At 38.0% G+C, this 20,289-nt stretch overlaps 2 protein-coding genes across 4 annotated transcripts in view; both read left to right on the top strand.

Moving 5' to 3' along the window:
- The first annotated feature begins 278 nt into the window (after window positions 1–278).
- Window positions 279–8,797, top strand: MRPL50 (mitochondrial ribosomal protein L50). Of its 3 annotated transcripts, none has more exons than XR_013829172.1 (3): window positions 279–376; window positions 5,593–6,244; window positions 6,869–6,901. XR_013829172.1 is itself a non-coding variant. In XM_079927419.1 (3 exons), exons 1-3 carry the CDS (start codon window positions 285–287, stop codon window positions 6,896–6,898), a joined length of 399 nt encoding a protein of 132 aa, XP_079783545.1. In that variant the 5' UTR covers window positions 279–284; the 3' UTR covers window positions 6,899–8,797. The 3 variants fall into 3 exon arrangements, 2 of the variants coding, with proteins under 2 accessions (XP_079783545.1, XP_079783544.1); XM_079927419.1 differs by having other exon boundaries at window positions 5,593–5,869; window positions 6,869–8,797; XM_079927418.1 differs by lacking the exon at window positions 6,869–6,901 and having other exon boundaries at window positions 5,593–6,322.
- Window positions 6,887–20,289, top strand: part of BAAT (bile acid-CoA:amino acid N-acyltransferase) — a gene marked incomplete at its 3' end in the record, with an annotated part of 48,473 nt that continues 35,070 nt past the window's right edge. The window contains 1 exon segment of the mRNA XM_079927416.1: window positions 6,887–6,916.

Here is a 20,289-nt window from a genome sequence, read left to right as displayed (position 1 = left end):
GCTATGCTCTCCCGCCCCCGGACCAGAAGGCGTCACCCGGAACGTTCCCGGGGCGCCCCTCAACTACAACTCCCGTCATGCTACGAGAGAGCTCCTGGGTCCAGCCTCCCCCGGCAATGGCTACCGAACTACACTTCCCTGAGTGCAAAGGGTGAGGGAGCCGCTCGTGAGTCTTAACCGAGGAAAAAAGGGAACACTTGCCACTAAGCTTACATTTGATTGGCTGATCTTGCGGCGTCACAGCCGGCTGGGGGCGGAGCTCTGTCCTGAAGCTCTCATGGAACATGGCGGGTCTCTGGGTGTGCGGCGTTGCCAGAAGAAGCTTCACGTGGATAGTCTCAGGGGCGCCACGCAGAGGTTTTTGGTCTCGATTCAGGTAGAGTGGAAGGTTAGACCGTGGGTCATGCTAACGGAAAGTAAGGAGAGAAACTGAGAAGGATGAACTAAGACGGGACCCTGGTCCTGCGCCACCAGGGAAGGGGCAGGAAAGTGAGTTAGGGTTCTGAGCTCAGAAGCTTCAGCGCCGGTTTCCGCGAGCGGTGGGGTCCCGTCACTTCTTTCGGCGTCAGTTTACTCATCTTAGAACCGTAAACCGGCGTCAGTTTACTCATCTTAGAACCCCTTACCCTTCCACTTCACTCGTTAATTTATTGAGTAAACCGTACTGCCGTGTGTTCCAGAGTGTAGTGTGGTGTCGGGAAACAAGTGACTCATTTGGGACGAGCAGCCCAGGAACATGAATGTGAAAAGTACTCGATGAACTAAATTCATTTGCGGGGTATATTTCTTCACAAGCAAGATTCAGAGATGAAGTGCAATCTCCTCATTTTGTTCGTTCATTGATTCACTCAGCAAATGGTTTTTAGACAGGTGTCCTGGCCCAGTATTTCTCTAAGTAGGATACAGCAGCGGAAACAGAATCCCTTCTCAAAGCGTAAGTACTCTGGGCAAGAGAAAACTGAGGCCGCACAGAAAGGGAGTATTTTGCTAAAAGTCAGAAAGTAAGTTTATGACAGAGCTGGATCTGGAACCCAGGCCTCTTAACTCCCCATCTACTGCTTTTCCCACAATACCATGTGAAGTTTTGTAAAGGTAAGTCTATTTGACTCAGTGTTAGGACATCAAAATTTGTAGGAACCTTAGGGTTCCGATATATGCCCTCTTAGATTTCAAACAAAAACTCCTTCAATGCAAAAGGGTTTTTATCATCAGCTTATGCATTTATTAGCTTCCCCTCTATTTTGGTTAATATTTATTATTATCTCTCAAATCTCCTTCAAGTTTGTTTCGTTCGCTCATTCAACAAGTATTTCTAGAGTGTCTACTATATGCTGGGCATCTAGGTGTGAGGGATACAGTTGTTAATAAGACAGACTAAATCTTTGTCTTCGTAGAGCATATGTAATGGTGGAGGAAAAAATGCACAAATATAATTTCAGAAAGTGGTAAATTATGAAGAAAACTAGAGCACAGGCGTGTATCTTGGAGGTACTGAGGTTTGTTTTCAGACCACGGTAATAAAGTGAGGCTCTCAAAGCATGTTATACAAATTTTTTGGTTTCCCAGTGCACATAAAGTTATGCTTACACTGTACTGTAGTGTGTTTAATGTGCAATAGCATTATGTCTAAGAAAACAATATACATGCCTTAGTTAAAAAAAATACTTTATTGCTAAAAATGCTAACCATCATCTGAGCCTTCAGAGAGTCATAATCTTCTTGCTGGTGGAGGGTCTTGCCTTGATGTTGATGGCTGATGATAGTTCAGGGTGGTGGTTGCTGAAGGTTGGGGTGTCTTGCAATTTCTTAGTATAAGACAGCAAAGTTGGCGGCATTGATTGACTCTTCCTTGAATGATGATTTTTCTGTAGCATGCAATTCTGTTTGATAGCATCTTACCCACAGTAGAACGTCTTTCAATATTGGAATCAATTCTCTCAAACTCTACGCCTTCTTTATCAACTAAGTTTTTGTAACGTTCTAAATCCTTTGTTGTCTTTTCAACAATCGTCACAGTATCTTTAGCCCGAGTAGATTCCATCCCAAGAAACTATTTTCTTTGCTTATCCATAAGAAGCAACTCTTCGATGATGGGGTTTTATCATGAGATTTCAGCAATTCAGTTACATCTTTAGGGTCCACTTCTAATTCTAGTTCTCTTGCTATTTCTACTGCATTTGCAATTACTTCTTCACTGATGTCTTAAACCCCTGAAAGTCATCTGTGAGGGTTAGAAACTTCCAAACTCCTGTTTATGTTGATATTTTACCTCTTCCCATGAATCACGAATATTCTTTTTTTTTTAACGAATATTCTTAACGGCTTCTAGAATGATGAATTATTTCCAGAAGGTCTTCAAATGACTTTGACCAGATCCATCAGAGGAATCGTTATCTATGGCAGCTGTAGCCTTACAGAATGTATTTCTGAAATAATAAGTCTTGAAAGTAAAAATTACTCCTTGCTCCGTGGACTGCAGAATGGATGTTGTGTTAGCACACATGAAAACAGCATTAATCTCGTACGTCTCCATCAGGGAGCTCTTGGGTGACCAGTTGCATTGTCAGTGAGCAGTAATATTTTGAAAGGAATCTTTTTTTCTGAGCAGTAGGTCTCAACGGTGGGCTTCAAATATACAGTAAACCATGTTGTAAACAGATGTACTGTCTTCCAGGCTTTGTTGTTCCTTTTATAGAGCACAAGCAGAGTAGATTTAGCATAATTCTTAAGGGCCCTAGCATTTTCAGAATGGTAAATGAGCATTGGTTTTAACTTCAGGTCACCAGCTACATGAGTCTCTAGCAAGAGTCAGCCTGTCCTTTGAAGCTTTGAAGCCAGGCATTGACTTCTCCTCTCTAGCTATGAAAGTCCTAGATGACATTTTCTGAAAGAAGGCTGTTTTGTCTACATGGAAAATCAGTCGTTTAGTGTAGCCACCTTCATTATCTTAGCTAGATTTTCTGGATAACTTGCTGCAACTTCTACTTGCTGCTTCACCCTGCACTTTTATGTTATGGGGACAGCTTCTTTCCTTAAGCCTCATGAACCAGACTCTGCTAGTGTCAGACTTTTCTTCTGCAGCTTCCTCACCTTTCTCAGCCTTCATAGAATTGAATAGAGTTGGGGCCTTGCTCTGGATTAGGCTTTGACTTAAGGGACTATTGTGGCTGGTTTGATCTTCTATCCAGACTTCTAAAACTTTCTCCACATCAGCAATAAGGCTGTTTTGCTTTTTTAACATTTGTGTGTTCACTAGAGTAACACTTTTAATTTCCTTCAAGAACTTTTTCATTGCATTCACAATTTGGCTAACTGTTTGGCCAAGAGGCCTAGCTTTCAGCCTATCTTGGCTTTCAACATGCCTTCCTCACTCAGCTTAATCATTCTAGCTTTTGATTTAAAGTAAAAGATGTGCAACTATTCCTTTCACTTGGACACTTATAGGCTGATGAAGCGTTACTAATTGGCGGAATTTCAGTATTGTTGTGACTCAGAATAGGGAGGTCAAGGAGAGGGAGAGAGACCAGGTAACAACCAGCTGGTGGAGCAGTCAGGACACACACAGCATTTATCAATCAAGTTTGTTGTCTGTATCAGCATGGTTTGTGACACCCCAAAACAGTTACAATAGTAAGTCAAAGATCATTGGTCATCACCATAACAAATATAATAATAACAAAAAAGTTTGAAGTATTGCATGAATTCCCAAAATGTGACAGACACGAAGTGAGCAAATACTGTTGGAAAAATGGCGCCTGTAGACTTGATTGATGCAGGGTTGCCACAGACGTTAAGCTTTTAAAAAAACACAATATTTGCGAAGTGCAATAAGATGAGGTATGCGGTATAAGAGATTACTGAGATGAAAGGAATAGATTACGTTTCATTATGATGAGATGTGACTGGAGTAGTTTGAGGAGAAAATGGGAGGTGAGGAAGTAGAGACTATAAGCATAGTCAACTCTTTTGGGAAGTTTTGTTATAAAGGAAGCTGGAGTGGAACATGCAATCTGGGGAGAATTTCCTTTAAAGATGGGAGATCCTACAGCATATTTGTGTGTCATGGGGATACTCTAGTAGATAAGGAGAAATTGGTAAAGAATTGATGCAGAAAGAGGGATAAATAGCTGGAAGAGTCTTTGAGTAGGCACAGAGGAATAGTGTTACAAACGATTTTCTTGACTAGACATTGTTCATTTCTGGTACCCTCCAATTTCTGTAGGGATGATCAATTCCAATCAGATGCCAACTCCATAGAAGACAGGAGTTAGTTTATGAACATATAAGCACTGAAATAATGTGTCAAGACAGATTCCTTCACATTGGCCCATGTACTCAGTACTAGTTACACAGCAGTTTTAAAGGACCCCAAAATCAATAAACAGATCTCTGTTTTCAGGAGTTTATAATCTGGCACAGTGGTTCTTAACTGGGGACAGTTTTGCCCACCAGGGGACATTTGACCATGTCTTTTGGTTATTATGACTGGAGGACAGGAATGCTACTGGCATTTAGTGGGTAGAGGCCAGGGATGCTGCTGAGCAACTGCAGTGAACAGGATAGCTTCCCACAACAAAGAATTGTCCAAAATGTCAATAATGTTTGGGCTGAGAAACCCTGATCTAGTAAGAGAAGTAGAATGTAAATAAAATTAAAACTCAGGTATGATGCAGTATGCTCTGAGAGCAATATATAGTGCTCTGATATATGTGGAATCTTAAAAAAAAAAGGATACAGATGAACTTACTTACAAAGCAGAAATAGACCTACAGACATAGAAAACAAACTTATGGTTACCAAAGGGGAAAGTGAGGGAGAGGGATAAATTAGGAGGTTGGGATTAACATATACACACTACTATATATAAAATAGGTAACTAACAAGGATGTAATGTATAGCACAGGGAATTCTATTTTGTAACAACCTATAAGGAAAAGAATCTGAAAGAGAATATATATATAAAACAATCACTGTACTGTACACTTGAAGCTAACATGATGTTGTAAATCAATCATACTTCAATTTGAAAAAAGTACTATGAGAGACCAGAGAAGCTTACAGTTATACTTGATTGGGGAACTCGAGTAAAGCTTGCGAGAGAAGAGTGTTGTCCCAGGACTTAAAGGATAAATCAGATTTCTGTAAGTGGAGATGAAAGATAGTTATTTCAGATAGGATATAACTTGAGCTAACATGTGGTATCAGGAAAGTGGGAAACAGAAAGTAGTTTAGTTTGGGTAAGGCATAGAATGTATATAGGAGATTAGTGGGAGATGAGGTTAGAGAGGTAGATTGGGTTTGGATCTGGGAGGACCGGAAATCCCAGAGGATTTACCTTCTTCACCCATTCTTGGGAATTCTTATAGCATGTAAAATCTGAAATTAGTTTTTGTTTTCTCTTTGTGGCAGTTTAGTTCAACTATAAACTTCCAAGGGCAGGGGCCTATCTGACTCTTCTCTCAACACTGCCGAGAAGAGTAGTAAGTGTGCAGTATATTGATTTAGATTGATGGGCAAAATTAGGTCTTCTGTTGGTCAGCTTCTTTAATGCAGTGAACTAAAGATTCACGTATTTGTTTTTGATCATTCCAGAAAAGAGAAACAGCCAGTGGTGGCTGAGACAGTAGAAGAGGTGAAGAAAGAACCTATTCTGGTGTGTCCACCCTTACGAAGCCGAACATACATACCACCCGAAGATCTCCACAGTCGTTTGGAATCTCATGTCAAAGAAGTTTTTGGTTCATCTGTTCCTAACAATTGGCAGGACATCTCCCTGGAAGATGTTCATCTGAAGTTCAGCTTCTTGGCACGTTTAGCTGATGACTTGGGCCATGCAGTGCCTAACTCCAGGCTTCACCAGATGTGCAGGGTCAGAGATGTTCTTGATTTCTATAATGTGCCTGTTCAGGATAGATCTAAATTTGACGAACTTATTGCCAGTAATCTGCCTCCCAATTTAAAAATCACTTGGGGTTACTGAGCAGTTTAAAGGAGGAACACGTTGAAATAATTTTTTTTCCACCTGAGAAGGGGGCTGCTTATCAGACATTTTGATACTTTACCAAGTGAAATGCTGTCAGAACTGGTCTGTAAATCCACTTTTTCCTGTGGAAGGATGTATCGTCTCCCTTTTTTTTAATCATCATGAATCGACAAATATTTTCTTTTCACATTTGCTGAAACTTTTTTTAATGGAACCAGGTCATTAATAATTTATGAAAATATATATTACATAACAAATAAGGTAACATTTATAAAAGAAACAAATCTGTGTCGTGTATTATGAAAGTTGTTTCAGTATTCGCTTTACTGTATAAGTAGAAATAGTAGGAAATAATACTGTTCAATCTAGATTAATCTCTTGGAATTAAAGTAGATTTCTTAAAGTGTGTTTGTAATTTTTTAATGTGAAATTTGCTTTTCTGCCTTGTCATTTTCTTAATTTAAGTATTATAAATGAAAAAGTTAGAATATGTGTTATTTTGGTAAAAGATAGAACAGGTTCTATACCTAAATGAATATTCTCTTCAAAGGAGATGGTGTTTATTTCAAACCCTTTTTCTTTTCTGTAACTTTTAAAAAGTGGCCTTGAGTACTTACAAGTATCCACTAGGGTGATAAGTCTGCAGACTTTCATGTACCTAATTTGTGGAAATTACTCAAATAGTGAGCTAACCAGATGATTCTGAATGATAAAAAATGAGAAAGTGATAAAATTAGGGATTATTCTTTTTCAGACTTTAGATATGGCTAGAGAGTAATGACACAAGAAGAAGGAATTGCTTATATTTTATCTTGACTACAGATAATTCTGAAAGAAAAGTGATAGGTTTTAAACAAAGGAAATTGTATTTATTTTCTTTTCTAGGGTGACTCCTTTGAAGAGGGAAGAAATTAGTTGGATATATAAATTCTGGTATGTTTATTAGAAAAATAAGTTACAGTATGGTCATGCCCTATAAATGTCATCAGTGGACAATTAGATTTTCAATAACCTCTACATTGAAGAACTTCAGAAGTACCTGGAATGTCAAAGTGTTTGGAGCCCTGGAACTTAAACATTAGAGCTGTTTATCCCTTCTGCTTCTATGTGAAATGGGTTCAGCGTGGAAACATTTGAATTTTATATACAGGATTTGATTATCTCGTTTCCCACACAACTTTTACTTCTAATCTGGAGACACAGAAAAATGTGCAAAGGGCAAGGTGGAAGTAAGAGATGGTGAGGGCAGTGTGCAAAAGCACTTGGTTTCATGTGGAGAGCTGCAAAGCCAGCATTCATGTAAATGTTAGGGCCAAAGAAATTACTCCTTCATAACCTGGAACAGTTTCTCAAAATTTAATGTGCTTATGAATCACTTGGGATCTTTTTTAAATGCAGATTCTGATTCTGTAGGTCAAAAGTGGGTCCTGAAATTGTCTATAAAGCCCCTAGGTTATTCTGATGATGTTTTGAGTACCATGACCCTAGAAGCTAGTATTGAGGTGGGAGACAAGTACTGCCCCCTGCAACCGCAGTCCTGGAACGTTTAGCTGGTAGGGAAGGTAAACTGCACATTCATCAATAACTCTAGAGGGCATCACTGGTTTACAGCCCAATATAATATATCAGAATAATGACCTATAGTTTTCCTGGAAAGATTAAATTAGGTTTGCTAACTTGTTTCCTGAGATAACTAAAAACATATAAAAGGTTTACTTTTTAAAAAATTAAATGATTACTATATAAAAGTGTTAGCAGTTTTACTCTGTTGGGCCGTTGAACTCAGTGTGTATGCTTACATAAAAACTAATAAAATAGAGATTCAGGTTAGTAGAATGGATGGTCTTACACAAACAGTGCTAAATAACAAAGATTCAACTGATTAATTAGAAGATTCTAATTGGCTTTATTAAATGATTCATGAATCAGGCAGCATCCCCTCCAGCAATAGAGAGCTGCTCTGTTGAGCTTCAGAAAAGGAAAGGTTTTTAAAGGCAGAGAGGAAGCAGAAAAAAGGAAATGACTAGCAAAAATGCATTGTTTTAGGCAAGATCACCCTCTTTAAGGGGAATGGATAGGGTCTATCTGGATTACCTCCTAGTGCTGACCAGGAAATTCCAGATTGGCTGATTAAAGGTCACACTCCTGGGGAAGGTCGAGTCTATGATGAGGTTAGATATTGTCTGGGTTTGCTGCCCTGTGGCTTAGCACAAATGACTTCATTTTGGGTTTGTCTCCTTTTTAACAACAGTATATATTTCAAGCAGCATAAAAGAAACTTCTCCCTCTCTTCTTTTTAATTTTAACGTGTCATTTATAAAAGTAGCACTTTTTTTTAGAAAATTGGGAAAGAGAAAAAATACCTTTTCCATCCACCAGATAATCACCTAACATTCTTGTATATTAACAAGTGAAAAAAACCTTCTTTCCTGTATTTTAAAATTTGCTATGACATCCTGTCCTGTGACCCCTTCACACCATGAGTATTTCTATTCATCTTTAAATAGTCTTAAGAATAATAGATTTGATTAATAGCATATTATTCCATAAATGCATGTTACATAATTATTCAACCAATATTCTATTACTGGATTTTAAATTGTTGCCAGTTTTTTGCTTTTATGTTATTTTTTAATTTGGCTTTTCTAGTTTTTTGAGTGTGTGCCATAAAACGCCTTCCTACTCAGAAGTCATTCCACTTTGTCTTTTTTTAAAAATTAATTTTTTTTCTTGTTACACTTGTTTTTAATTACACACATACAACGTACAAGTTAATTGTAGAAACATTAGAAAACACAGATAACCAGAATTTAAAAAAACTTTCACATGGTGATGATAATTATTGACACCTAAAATATGTATTTTTACAAAAGTGGTTTTGTATAATACAATACATATTGGTTTATTACTTCTCTCTTAAAATATGTATGTGTTTTGTTAATAAGTATATTTCTCCAGAGTCATTTTGAATTACTGCTTGATTCTTCATTGAAAGATACACGCTATTTAATTCATCCTGAACATACAGATTGGTTCTATGTTTTGCACATATAAACAATACTCCAGTGAACCCCACCTTGTACATATACTTTTTTTTTTAACATCTTTATTGGAGTATAGTTGCTTTACAATGGTGTGTTAGTTTCTGCTTTATAACAAAGTGAATCAGTTATATGTATGTTCCCATATCTCTTCCCTCTTCCGTCTCCCTCCCTCCCACCCTCCTTATCCCACCCCTCTAGGTGGTCACAAAGCACTGAGCTGATCTCCTGTGCTATGCAGCTGCTTCCCACTAGCTATCTATTTTACATTTGGTAGTGTATATATGTCCATGACACTCTCTCACTTTGTCACAGCTTACCCTTTCCACTCCCCATATCCTCAAGTACATTCTCCAGTAGATCTGTGTTTTTATTCCCGTCTTGCCTGTAGGTTCTTCATGACTTTTTTTTTTTTTTTTAAGATTCCATATATATGTGTTAGCATACGGTATTTGTTTTTCTCTTTCTGACTTACTTCACTCTGTATGATAGACTCTAGGTCCATCCATCTCACTACAGATAACTCAATTTCATTTCTTTTTATGGCTGAGTAATATTCCATTGTATATATGTGCCACATCTTTATCCATTCATCTGTTGATGGACACTTAGGTTGCTTCCATGTCCTGGCTATTGTAAATAGAGCTGCAGTGAACATTTTGGTACGTGACTTTTTTGAATTACAGTTTTCTCAGAGTATATGCCCAGTAGTGAGATTGCTGTGTCATATGGCAGTTCTATTTTTAGTTTTTTAAGGAACCTCCATACTGTTCTCAGTGGCTGTATCAATTTACATTCCCACTAACAGTGCAAGAGGGTTCCCTTTCCTCCACACCCTCTCCAGCATTTATTGTTTGTAGATTTTTTGATGATGGCTATTCTGACCGGTGTGAGATGATATCTTATTGTAGTTTTGATTTGCATTTCTCTAATGATTAATGATGTTGACCATTCTTTCATGTGTTTGTTGGCAGACTGTATATCTTCTTTGGAGAAATGTCTATTTAGGTCTTCTGCCCATTTTTGAGTTGGGTTCTTTGTTTTCTTGATATTGAGCTTCATGAGCTGCTTGTAAATTTTGGAGATTAATCCTTTGTCACTTGCTTCATTTGCAAATATTTTCTCTCATTCTGAGGGTTGTCTTTTTGTCTTGTTTATGGTTTCCTTTGCTGTGCAAAAGCTTTGAAGTTTCATTAGGTCCCATTTGTTTATTTTTCTTTCCATTTCTCTAGGAGGTGGGTAAAAAAGGATCTTGCTGTGGTTTATGTCACAGAGTGTTCTGCCTATGTTTTCCTCTAAGAGTTTGATAGTGTCTGGCCTTACATATAGGTCTTTAATCCATTTTGAGTTTATTTTTATGTACGGTGTTAGGGAGTGTTCTAATTTCATACTTTTACATGTACCTGTCCAGTTTTAGCAGCACCACTTATTGAAGAGGCTGTCTTTTCTGCACTGTATATTCTTGCCTCCTTTATCAAAGATAAGGGGACCATATATGCGTGGGTTTCTCTCTGGGCTTTCTATCCTGTTCCATTGATCTATATTTCTGTTTTTGTGCCACTACCATACTGTCTTGATTACTGTAGCTTTGTAGTATAGTCTGAAGTCAGGGCGCCTGATTCCTCCAGCTCCATTTTTCTTTCTCAAGATTCCTTTGGCTATTTGGGCGCCTTTTGTGTTTCCGTACAAATGGTGAAATTTTTTGTTCTAGTTCTGTGAAAAATGCCAGTGGTAGTTTTATAGGGATTGCATTGAATCTGTAGATTGCTTTGGATAGTAGAGTCATTTTTACAATGTTGATTATTCCAATTCAAGAACATGGTATATCTCTCCATCTGTTTGTATCATCCTTAATTTCTTTCATCAGTGTCTTATAATTTTCTGCATACAAGTCTTTTGTCTCCTTAGGTAGGTTTATTCCTAGATATTTTATTCTCTTTGATGCAATGGTAAATGGGAGTGTTAATTTCACTTTCAGATTTTTCATCATTAGTGTATAGGAATGCTAGAGATTTCTGTGCATTAATTTTGTATCCTGCTACTTTACCAAATTTATTGATTAGCTCTAGTAGTTTTCTGGTAGCACCTTTAGGATTCTCTATGAATAGTGTCATGTCATGCGCAAACAGTGACACCTTTACTTCTGTTCCAATTTGGATTCCTTTTATTTCTTTTTCTTCTCTGATTGCTGTGGCTAAAACTTCCAAAACTATGTTGAATAATAGTGGTGAGAGTGGGCAGCCTGGTCTTGTTCCTGATCTTAGTGGAAATGGTTTCAGTTTTTCACCATTGAGGATGATGTTGGCTGTGGGTTTGTCATATATGGCCTTTATTATGTTGAGGAAAGTTCCCTCTATGCCTGCTTTCTGGAGGGTTTTAATCATAAATGGGTGTTGAATTTTGTCTAAAGGTTTCTCTGCATCTATTGAGATGATCATATGGTTTTTCTCCTTCAGTTTGTTAATATGGTGTATCACATTGATTGATTTGCGCATATTGAAGAATCCTTGCATTCCTGGCATAAACCCCACTTGATCATGGTGTATGATCCTTTTAATGTGCTGTTGGATTCTGTTTGCTAGTATTTTGTTGAGGATTTTTGCATCTATGTTCATCAGTGATATTGGCCTGTAGTTTTCTTTCTTTGTGACATCTTTGTCTGGTTTTGGTATCAGGGTGATGGTGGCCTCGTAGAATGAGTTTGGGAGTGTTCCTCCCTCTGCTGTATTTTGGAACAATGAGAAGAATAGGTGTTAGCTCTTCTCTAAATGTTTGATAGAATTCGCTTGTGAAGCCATCTGGTCCTGGGCTTTTGTTTGTTGGAAGATTTTTAATCACAGTTTCAATGTGAGTGCTTGTGATTGGTCTGTTCATATTTTCTATTTCTTCCTCGTTTAGTCTCAGAAGATTGTGCATTTCTAAGATTTTCTCCATTTCTTCCAGGTTGTCCATTTTATTGGCATAGAGTTGCTTGTAGTAATCTCTCATGATCCTTTGTATTTTTTTTTTTTTTTGGTACGCGGGCCTCTCACTGTTGCGGCCTCTCCCATTGCGGAGCACAGGCTCCGGACGCGCAGGCTCAGCGGCCATGGCCCACGGGACCAGCCGCTCTGCGGCACGTGGGATCCTCCCCGACCGGGGCACAAACCCGTGTCCCCTGCATCGGCAGGCGGACTCTCAACCACTGCGCCACCAGGGAAGCCCGATCCTTTGTATTTTTGCAGTGTCAGTTGTTACTTCTCCTTCTTCACTTCTACTTCTTTTGATTTGAATCTTCCCCTTTTTTTCTTGATGAGTCTGGCTAGTGGTTTATCAATTTTGTTTATCTTCTCAAAGAACCAGCTTTTAGTTTTATTGATCTTTGCTATTGTTTCCTTCATTTCTTTTTCATTTATTTCTGATCTGATCTTTATCATTTCCTTGTTTCTGCTAACTTTGGGGTTTTTTTGTTCTTCTTTCTCTGATTGCTTTAGGTGTAAGGTTAGATTGTTTATTTGAGATGTTTCTTGTTTCTTAAGGTAGGATTGTATTGCTATAAACTTCCCTCTTAGAACTGCTTTTGCTGCATCTCATAGGTTTTGGGTTATCGTGTTTTCATTGTCATTTGTTTCTAGGTATTTTTTGATTTCCTCTTTGATTTCTTCAGTGATCTGTTAGTTATTAAGTAGTGTATTGTTTAGCCTCCATGTGTTTGTATTTTTTACAGTTTTTTTGCTATAATTGATACCTAGTCTCGTAGTGTTGTGGTCAGAAAAGATACGTGATACGATTTCAGTTTTCTTAAAATTACCAAAGCTTGATTTGTGACCCAAGATATGATCTATCCTGGAGAATGTTCCATGAGCACTTGAGAAGAATGTGTATTCTGTTGTTTTTGGATGGAATGTCATATAAATATCAATTAAGTCCATCTTGTTTAATGTATCATTTAAAGCTTGTGTTTCCTTATTTATTTTCATTTTGGTTGATCTGTCCATTGGTGGAAGTGGGGTGTTAGAGTCCCCTACTATGATTGTGATACTGTCGATTTCCCCTTTTATGGCTTTTAGTATTTGCCATATGTATTGAGGTGCTCCTATGTTGGGTGCATAAATATTTACAATTGTTATCTCTTCTTCTTGGATCGATCTGTTGATCATTATGTAGTGTCCTTGTTTGTCTCTTGTAATAGTCTTTATTTTAAAGTCTATTTTGTCTGATATGAGAATTGCTACTCCAGCTTTCTTTTGATTTCCATTTACATGGAATATCTTTTTCCATCCCCTCACTTTCAGTCTGTGTGTGTCCCTAGGTCTGAAGTTGGTCTCTTGTAGACAGCATATATACGGGTCTTGTTTTGGTATCCTTTCAGCCAGTCTGTCTTTTCGTTGGACCATTTAATTCATTTACATTTAAGGTAATTATTGATATGTATGTTCCTATTCCCATTTTCTTAATTGTAGGTCTTTTCCTTCTCTTGTGTTTCCTTCCTAGAGAAGTTCCTTTAGCATTTGTTGTAAAGCTGGTTTGGTGGTGCTGAATTCTCTTAGCGTTTGCTTGTCTGTAAAGGTTTTAATTTCTCCAACAAATCTGAATGAGATCCTGCTGGGTAGCGTAATCTTGGTTGTAGGTTTTTCCCCTTCATCACTTTAAATATGTCCTGCCACTCCCTTGTGGCTTGCAGAGTTTCTGCTGAAAGATCAGCTTTTAACCTTATGGGGATTCCCTTGTGTGTTATTTGTTGTTTTTCCCTTGCTGCTTTTAATATGTTTTCTTTGTATTTAATTTTTGATAGTTTGATTAATATGTGTCTTGGTTTGTTTCTCCTTGGATTTATCCTGTATGGGACTCTCTGTGCTTCCTGGACTTGATTAACTATTTTCTTTCCCATATTAGGGAAGTTTTCAACTATAATCTCTTCAAATATTTTCTCAGCCCCTTTCTTTTTCTCTTTTTCTTATGGGACCCCTATAATTCGAATGTTGGTGCATTTAATGTAGTCCCAGAGGTCTCTGAGACTGTCCTCAGTTCTTTTCATTCTTTTTTCTTTATTCTGCTCTGCAGTAGTTATTTCCACTATTTTATCTTCCAGGTCACTTCTCCATTCTTCTGCCTCAGTTATTCTGCTATTGATCCCTTCTAGAGAATTTTTAATTTCATTTATTGTGTTATTCATCACTGTTTCCTCTTTAGTTCTTCTAGGTCCTTGTTGAACGTTTCTTGTATTTGTTTTATTCTATTTCCAGGATTTTGGATCATCTATACTATCATTATTCTGAATTCTTTTTCAGGTAGAGTGCCTATTTCCTCTTCATTTGTTAGGTTTGGTGGGTTTTTACCTTGCTCCTTCATCTGCTGTGTGTTTTTCTGTCTTCTCATTTTGCTTAACTTACTGTGTTTGGGGTCTCCTTTTTGCAGGCTGCAGGTTTGTAGTTCCTGTTATTTTTGGTGTCTGTCCCCAGTGGGTAAGGTTGGTTTAGTGTGTTGTGTAGGCTTCCTGGTGCAGGGGACTAGTGCCTGTGTTCTGGTGGATGAGGCTGGATCTTGTTTTTCTGTTGTGCAGGTCCACGTCTGGTGGTGTGTTTTGGGGTGTCTGTGGCCTTATTATGATTTTAGGCAGCCTCTGTGCTAATGGATTGGATTGTGTTCCTGTCTTGCTAGTTGTTTGGCATAGGGTGTCCAGCACTGTAGCTTGCTGGTCATTGAGTGAAGCTGGGTCTTGACGTTGCGATGGAGATCTCTGGGAGATTTTCGCCGTTTGATAGTACATGGAGCTGGGAGGTCTGTTGTGGGTCAGTGTCGTGAGCTTGGCTCTGCCACCTCAGAGGCACAGCCCTGATGCCTGGCTGGAGCACCAAGATCCTTTCATCCACACAGCTCAGAATAAAAGGGAGAAAAGAAAGAAGATAAAATAAAGTAAAATAAAATAAAGTTATTAAAATAAATATTAAGAAAAAATTTTCTTAAAGTAAACAAAACAAAACAAAAAAACGGACAGACAGAACCCTAGGACAAATGGTAAAAGCAAAGCTATACAGACAAAATGACACAGAGAAGCATACAGATACACACTAAGAAAAGGAGAAAAATTGAAAATATATATATATATATCTTTGCTGCCAAAGTCCACCTCCTCAATTTGGGATGGTTCATTGTCTATTCAGGTATGCCACAGATGCAGAGTACATCAAGTTGATTGTGGAGATTTAATCCGCTGCTCCTGAGGGTGCTGGGAGAAATTTCTCTTTCTAATCCGCTGCTCCTGAGGCTGCTGGGAGAGATTTCCCTTTCTCTTCTTTGTTTGCACAGCTCCCGGGGTTCAGCTTTGGACTTGGCCCCGCCTCTGAGTGTAGGTCGCCTACGGGCGTCTGATCTTCGCTCAGACAGGACGGGGTTAAAGGAGCAGCCGATTCGGAGGCTCTGGCTTACTCAGGCCTGGGGAAGGGAGGGGTCCGGATATGGGGCGAGCCTGCGGCGGCAGAGGCTGGCATGATGTTGCACCAGCCTGAGGCGTGCCGTGTGTTCTCCTGGAGAAGTTGTCCCTGGATCACGGGACCCTGGCAGTGGCGGGCTGCATAGGCTCCCGGGAGGGGGGGTCTGGATTGTGATCTGTGCTTGCGCACAGGCTTCTTGGTGGCGGCAGCAGCACCCTTAGCATCTCATGCCCGTCTCTGGTGTCCGCTCTGATAGCCACGGCTCGCGCCTGTCTCTGGAGCTCCTTTAAGCAGTGCTCTGAATCCCGTCTCCTGGTGCATCGGGAAACAAAGAGGCAAGGAAAAGTCTGTTTCCTCTTTGGCAGCACCCGACTTTTTCTGGACTCCCTCCCAGCTAGCTGTGGCGCAGTTGCCTCTTCAGGCTGTGTTCACGCAGCCAACCCCAGTCCTCTCCCTGGGATCTGACCTCCTAAGCCAGAGCCTCAGCTCCCAGCCCCTACCCGTCCCGGCACGTGAGCAGACTAGCCTCTCGGGCTGGTGAGTGCTGGTCGGCACAGATCCTCTGTGCGGGAATCTCTGCACTCTGCCTTTCACACCCCTGTTGCTGTGCTCTCCTCCGTGGCTCCGAAGCTCCCCACTCCGCCACCCGCAGTCTCCGCCCGTGAAGGGGCTTCCTAGTGTGTGGAAACCTTTCCTCCTTCACAGCTCCCTCCCACTGGTGCAGGTCCCGTCGCTATTCCTTTGTCTCTGTTTTTTCTTTATTCTCTTCCCCTACCCAGGTACGTGGGGAGTTTCTTGCCTTTTGGGAGGTCTGAGGTCTTCTGCCAGCGTTCAGTAGGTGTTCTGTAGGAGCTGTTCCACACGTAGATGTATTTCTGATGTTTTTGTGGAGAGGAAGGTGATCTCCGCGTCTTACTCTTCCACCGTCTTGAAGCTCCTCCCACTGTAAATGTCTTGACCCTAAACCTAGGAATGGCCAACTTAGTCCTGCTTCTTTGATTTGTAATCCCATTACTATGTGTTTTGTGCATCCTACAGTATAAAGTGACAGGTACCTTTAACTCAATCATATCTGCATGCATGAAATAAATCTTATCTACAATTACTTTCATTTTAATTAGGTTGTTTCACAGTGCAAAGGTCCTAAAGGTTTTACTTGAATGGTTTATGAATTCAGAAGTAGTCAGTAAAGTTAACTTCTGATTCCATAGAATTCCAGTGTTAATCTTAGTTGTACAGGAGCAGACTGCAGCTGCCATCAAATTTCTGCTTCCTTCTATCATGGAATATCAAGTTCTAAATATTTAACACTGATGCAACACTAATAATACACTATTCATATTCATATTTCAACAATGTCCCAGTAATGAGCTCCATAGCAATTTCACCCCCTGATCCAGGATCTATTCCTGGTTCATGCTTTACATTTTGTTATCATGTCTACTTAATCTTTACTTGAAACAATTTTTCAGTAAATTTTATTTTGTAAGGAATGTATTCATGTCATCTAAGTTGTCAGGTTAGTTGGCATAAAGTTGTTATAATCTCATTTTCCTTTTAATGTCTGCTGTGATCTGCAATGATAAGCCATCTTTCATTTTTGGTATTTGTTATTTGTATTGTCTCTTGTTTTTAATTTGACCAGTCTAGCTTGAAGTTGAACCAATTTTTGTCTTTGTTAATTTTTTTCTATTGTTTATTTCATTGGTATGTGCTGTTATTAGTTCCTTCTACTTACTTTGAGTTTACTTTCTTCTTTTCCTAGCTTCTTAAGGTAAAGCCTTAGGCCATTTAAGACCTGCTTTCCTAATATAACTATTAAAATAATAAACTTCCCTTTTTAGCTTTAACTTTATCCTCAAATTTTTTATATTGTACTTCTATTATTATTCAGTTTGAAGTATTTTCTATTTCTGATGTTGTTTCTTCCTTGACCCACGAATTATTAGAAGTGTGTTTAATTTTCAAACATTTGGGGATTTTCTAGATATCCTATTGTTATTAATTTCTAATTTAATTCCATTGTGGTAAAAGAAAATCTACGATTTCAATATTTTTACATTTACTAAGATTAATTTTATGACACAGTTTATGGCCTGTCTTGCTGAACATACCTTGTGCACTTGAAGTTGTGGGGTTTAGTGTTATACAAATAGCAATTAGGTCAAGGTTACAGATAGTGTTGTTGAAATCTATGACTTTACTGATTTTAGTTAAGTTGTTTTATCCATTGCTGAGAGAGGGATGTTAAAATCTCCAACCATGATTATGGAATTGTCTATTCCTACCTTTAAATATGTCAAATTTTGCTCCATATATTTTGAAATTCTTTATTAGGATTTATGATTTTTATGATCTTGTCTCACTACCTTTTATCTCGGATAGTACTCTTGGTCTTGAAATCTACTTTATTGACATTACTATAGCTACTTTGGGTTTCTTTTGCTTACTGTTTCATGGTATGTTATTTTTCCTCCATTTACTTGCAGTCTGTCAATGTGAACTACACTAATAATTTTTAACCACAATCCTGAAGCTTGGTAATCCCTTCCTTGCTTTTGTTTGAAGAATTACTCTAAAAGTATGCTCTATAGTTTTACGTTAGCACATATAAATTTATAAGATTCATTTATGTATATTTATTTATGTGTATTCATTTATGACTGGCATCTAACACTCAGTATTAAGTTTGTTGAGATTCATCCAGGTTCTTACATGTAGCTGTGACTCATTTATTTTTATTGCTTTATAGTATGCCACTGTATATGCCAAAATTTATTCATTCATTTTATTGTTAATAGATATTTAGTTTCCTTTTTTAATATCTTGAAAAATGCTGCTATAGATATTTTTGTACATATTTCTCGATGCACTTATGCACACATTTCTTTTGGGTATATCCCTAGAAATGAAATTGCAGATTCAAAAGTTATTTGTATTGTCACATTTAGTAGATAGTGCCAAAATGCTTTCTAAAGTGGTTGCACCCATTTACATTCCTCTAGTAGAGTTCGAGTCTTGGTGATCCACTTCCTAACCCACCCTTCTTGTTTTCAGAGTTTTTAATTTTTGCCAATCTTGTAGGTCTAAACATATCCCATGATTTTAATTTGCATTTTTCTGATGACTAATGAGGTTAAGCCTTTTTTTCCACATGCTTATACTGTGTTTCCTCTTCTGTAAAGTTCCTGTGTAAGTCTTTTTCTTACATTCAACTGAGATTTTTATAAATTGATTTTTTAAGGAATTCTTTATGTATTCTCTTTAATAATTCTTCATCAGTTTTATGTGTAGCATAAGTCTATTGCAAGTTAGTGGCTTGAGCTTGAAAGTTTTTTATAGAGTATTTGGCTGATCAGCAGTCCTTAAAACTAAGGAAGTTAAATTTACTAATAGTTTCCTTAAGTTTGTAATTTTGAAATGCTTTGTCCATCACCTCAAATAAATAAGGGCTCATAGTTTTATGGAGATAGTGCTTTTATTTTCTTGTCATGAAAAATCCCACTAATGCTCCATTCTATAGCTAGTTCAAGGACCCCTGTTTATTTGTTGAGAGGGGAAGGGAATTGGTGGGAGATTTGGTGTTGGCCAAATTCTGAAAGTAGAAATTGTGCCCAAGAAAAAGTATTTTGTCGGTTACTGTGACCACATTTGTAGTTCTTGGCTAGTTCAGAACCCTTTGGTAGCAGGTCAAAGCCCTTGACTTCTTCTTTATTTGTAGAGGAAAGATATGCCCAATAGAGGTCAAATTTGTTAATTAAAATAATTAATAAAATATGTGGGCAAATGTAAGGGCTATTCCTAAGAGGGGAAGATTTAGAGAGCATAGAGAAGGAAAAGAGAGAAAAATGGAGGGGACTGGAGTCTATAAGTTTTAAAAGTTAATAGGAAACTAGAGCAAGAAGTGGGCAGTAATCTGTTATTTCACTTATATTAGCTTGGTTAAACTCAAAAGACATATTTGAGATTTTGACCAGGACAGCTCTAGGTAGTGCCATTCTTCCTTTTACTGCTAGAAAAAAGGGCTCAAGAAGAAAAAGTCAGGTACTTTGTCTTGTAATCAGGGCTGTCTCTTCTGGTCTGATTGGAGGTGGGTTAAAATCAGCTCTTGAATGAGAAGTAAATCTGATTTTTAACTCCAATGTTTGAAATTTAGCAGTTCATGAGGACAGATAGTCTTTTTACTCATTTTATAATCTCAGAGAGCTGTGGAGTTCCAAGAGTGTTTAGATAAGGGTATATCTTTTCAGTTGAATTTTGTTTAGAAAGGATATCAGTAGAGACTTGTGATTATGAAGACATCAAGCCAGAAATTATATTTCTGAGGGAAAATGAAAGGCTATCTGAAATTATTAACTTTTCTTTATTCTATATCCCCCATTCCCATTTATATTTCTCTCTTATTTTAAAGACTGTTTCCTAGAATATTACAGAAGAAACTCTCTTAGCTGAATTGTGATCCTATTTTTATCTTGTTTGAAGGATGATTTTCTTTTAATGTGAGACTAATGATACATTAGAATTACATTCTGTGAAAATATTTCTTGAAGGTTGATCACATGTCATATTTATGCAATTCAGGAATGAAGGAAAAAGTGATAACATTTGAAAAGAAGTATAAATTGAACTAAAGTTAATGACTTTTCCATTTCTTTCTGTATGGATACACTGGTTGATTCATGTGATACTTAAAGAGAAGCTTAACTGATAATGTGTGGAAGGAATACTACATCTTTAGATTTATTTAGGGCAAAGACTAATTTCCTAGTGATTATCACATATAGACCCTTGATAAATTCTTGTTGAACTTCTAATCAATTACAACTCAGAGCTGGAGATATGAATTCTGTTC

Source organism: Stenella coeruleoalba, assembly GCF_951394435.1.
Source record: "Stenella coeruleoalba genome assembly, chromosome: 7".
Taxonomy (NCBI): domain Eukaryota; kingdom Metazoa; phylum Chordata; class Mammalia; order Artiodactyla; family Delphinidae; genus Stenella; species Stenella coeruleoalba.
This window is presented reverse-complemented; position numbering and strand designations above follow the sequence as displayed.

Coding starts and splice junctions, on each gene's coding strand:
- MRPL50 (XM_079927418.1), top strand. CDS start 285: ATGGCGGGTCTCTGGGTGTGCGGCGTTGCCAGAAGAAGCTTCACGTGG. Junction 377..5,592: donor GGTTTTTGGTCTCGATTCAG/GTAGAGTGGAAG, acceptor TGATCATTCCAG/AAAAGAGAAACAGCCAGTGG.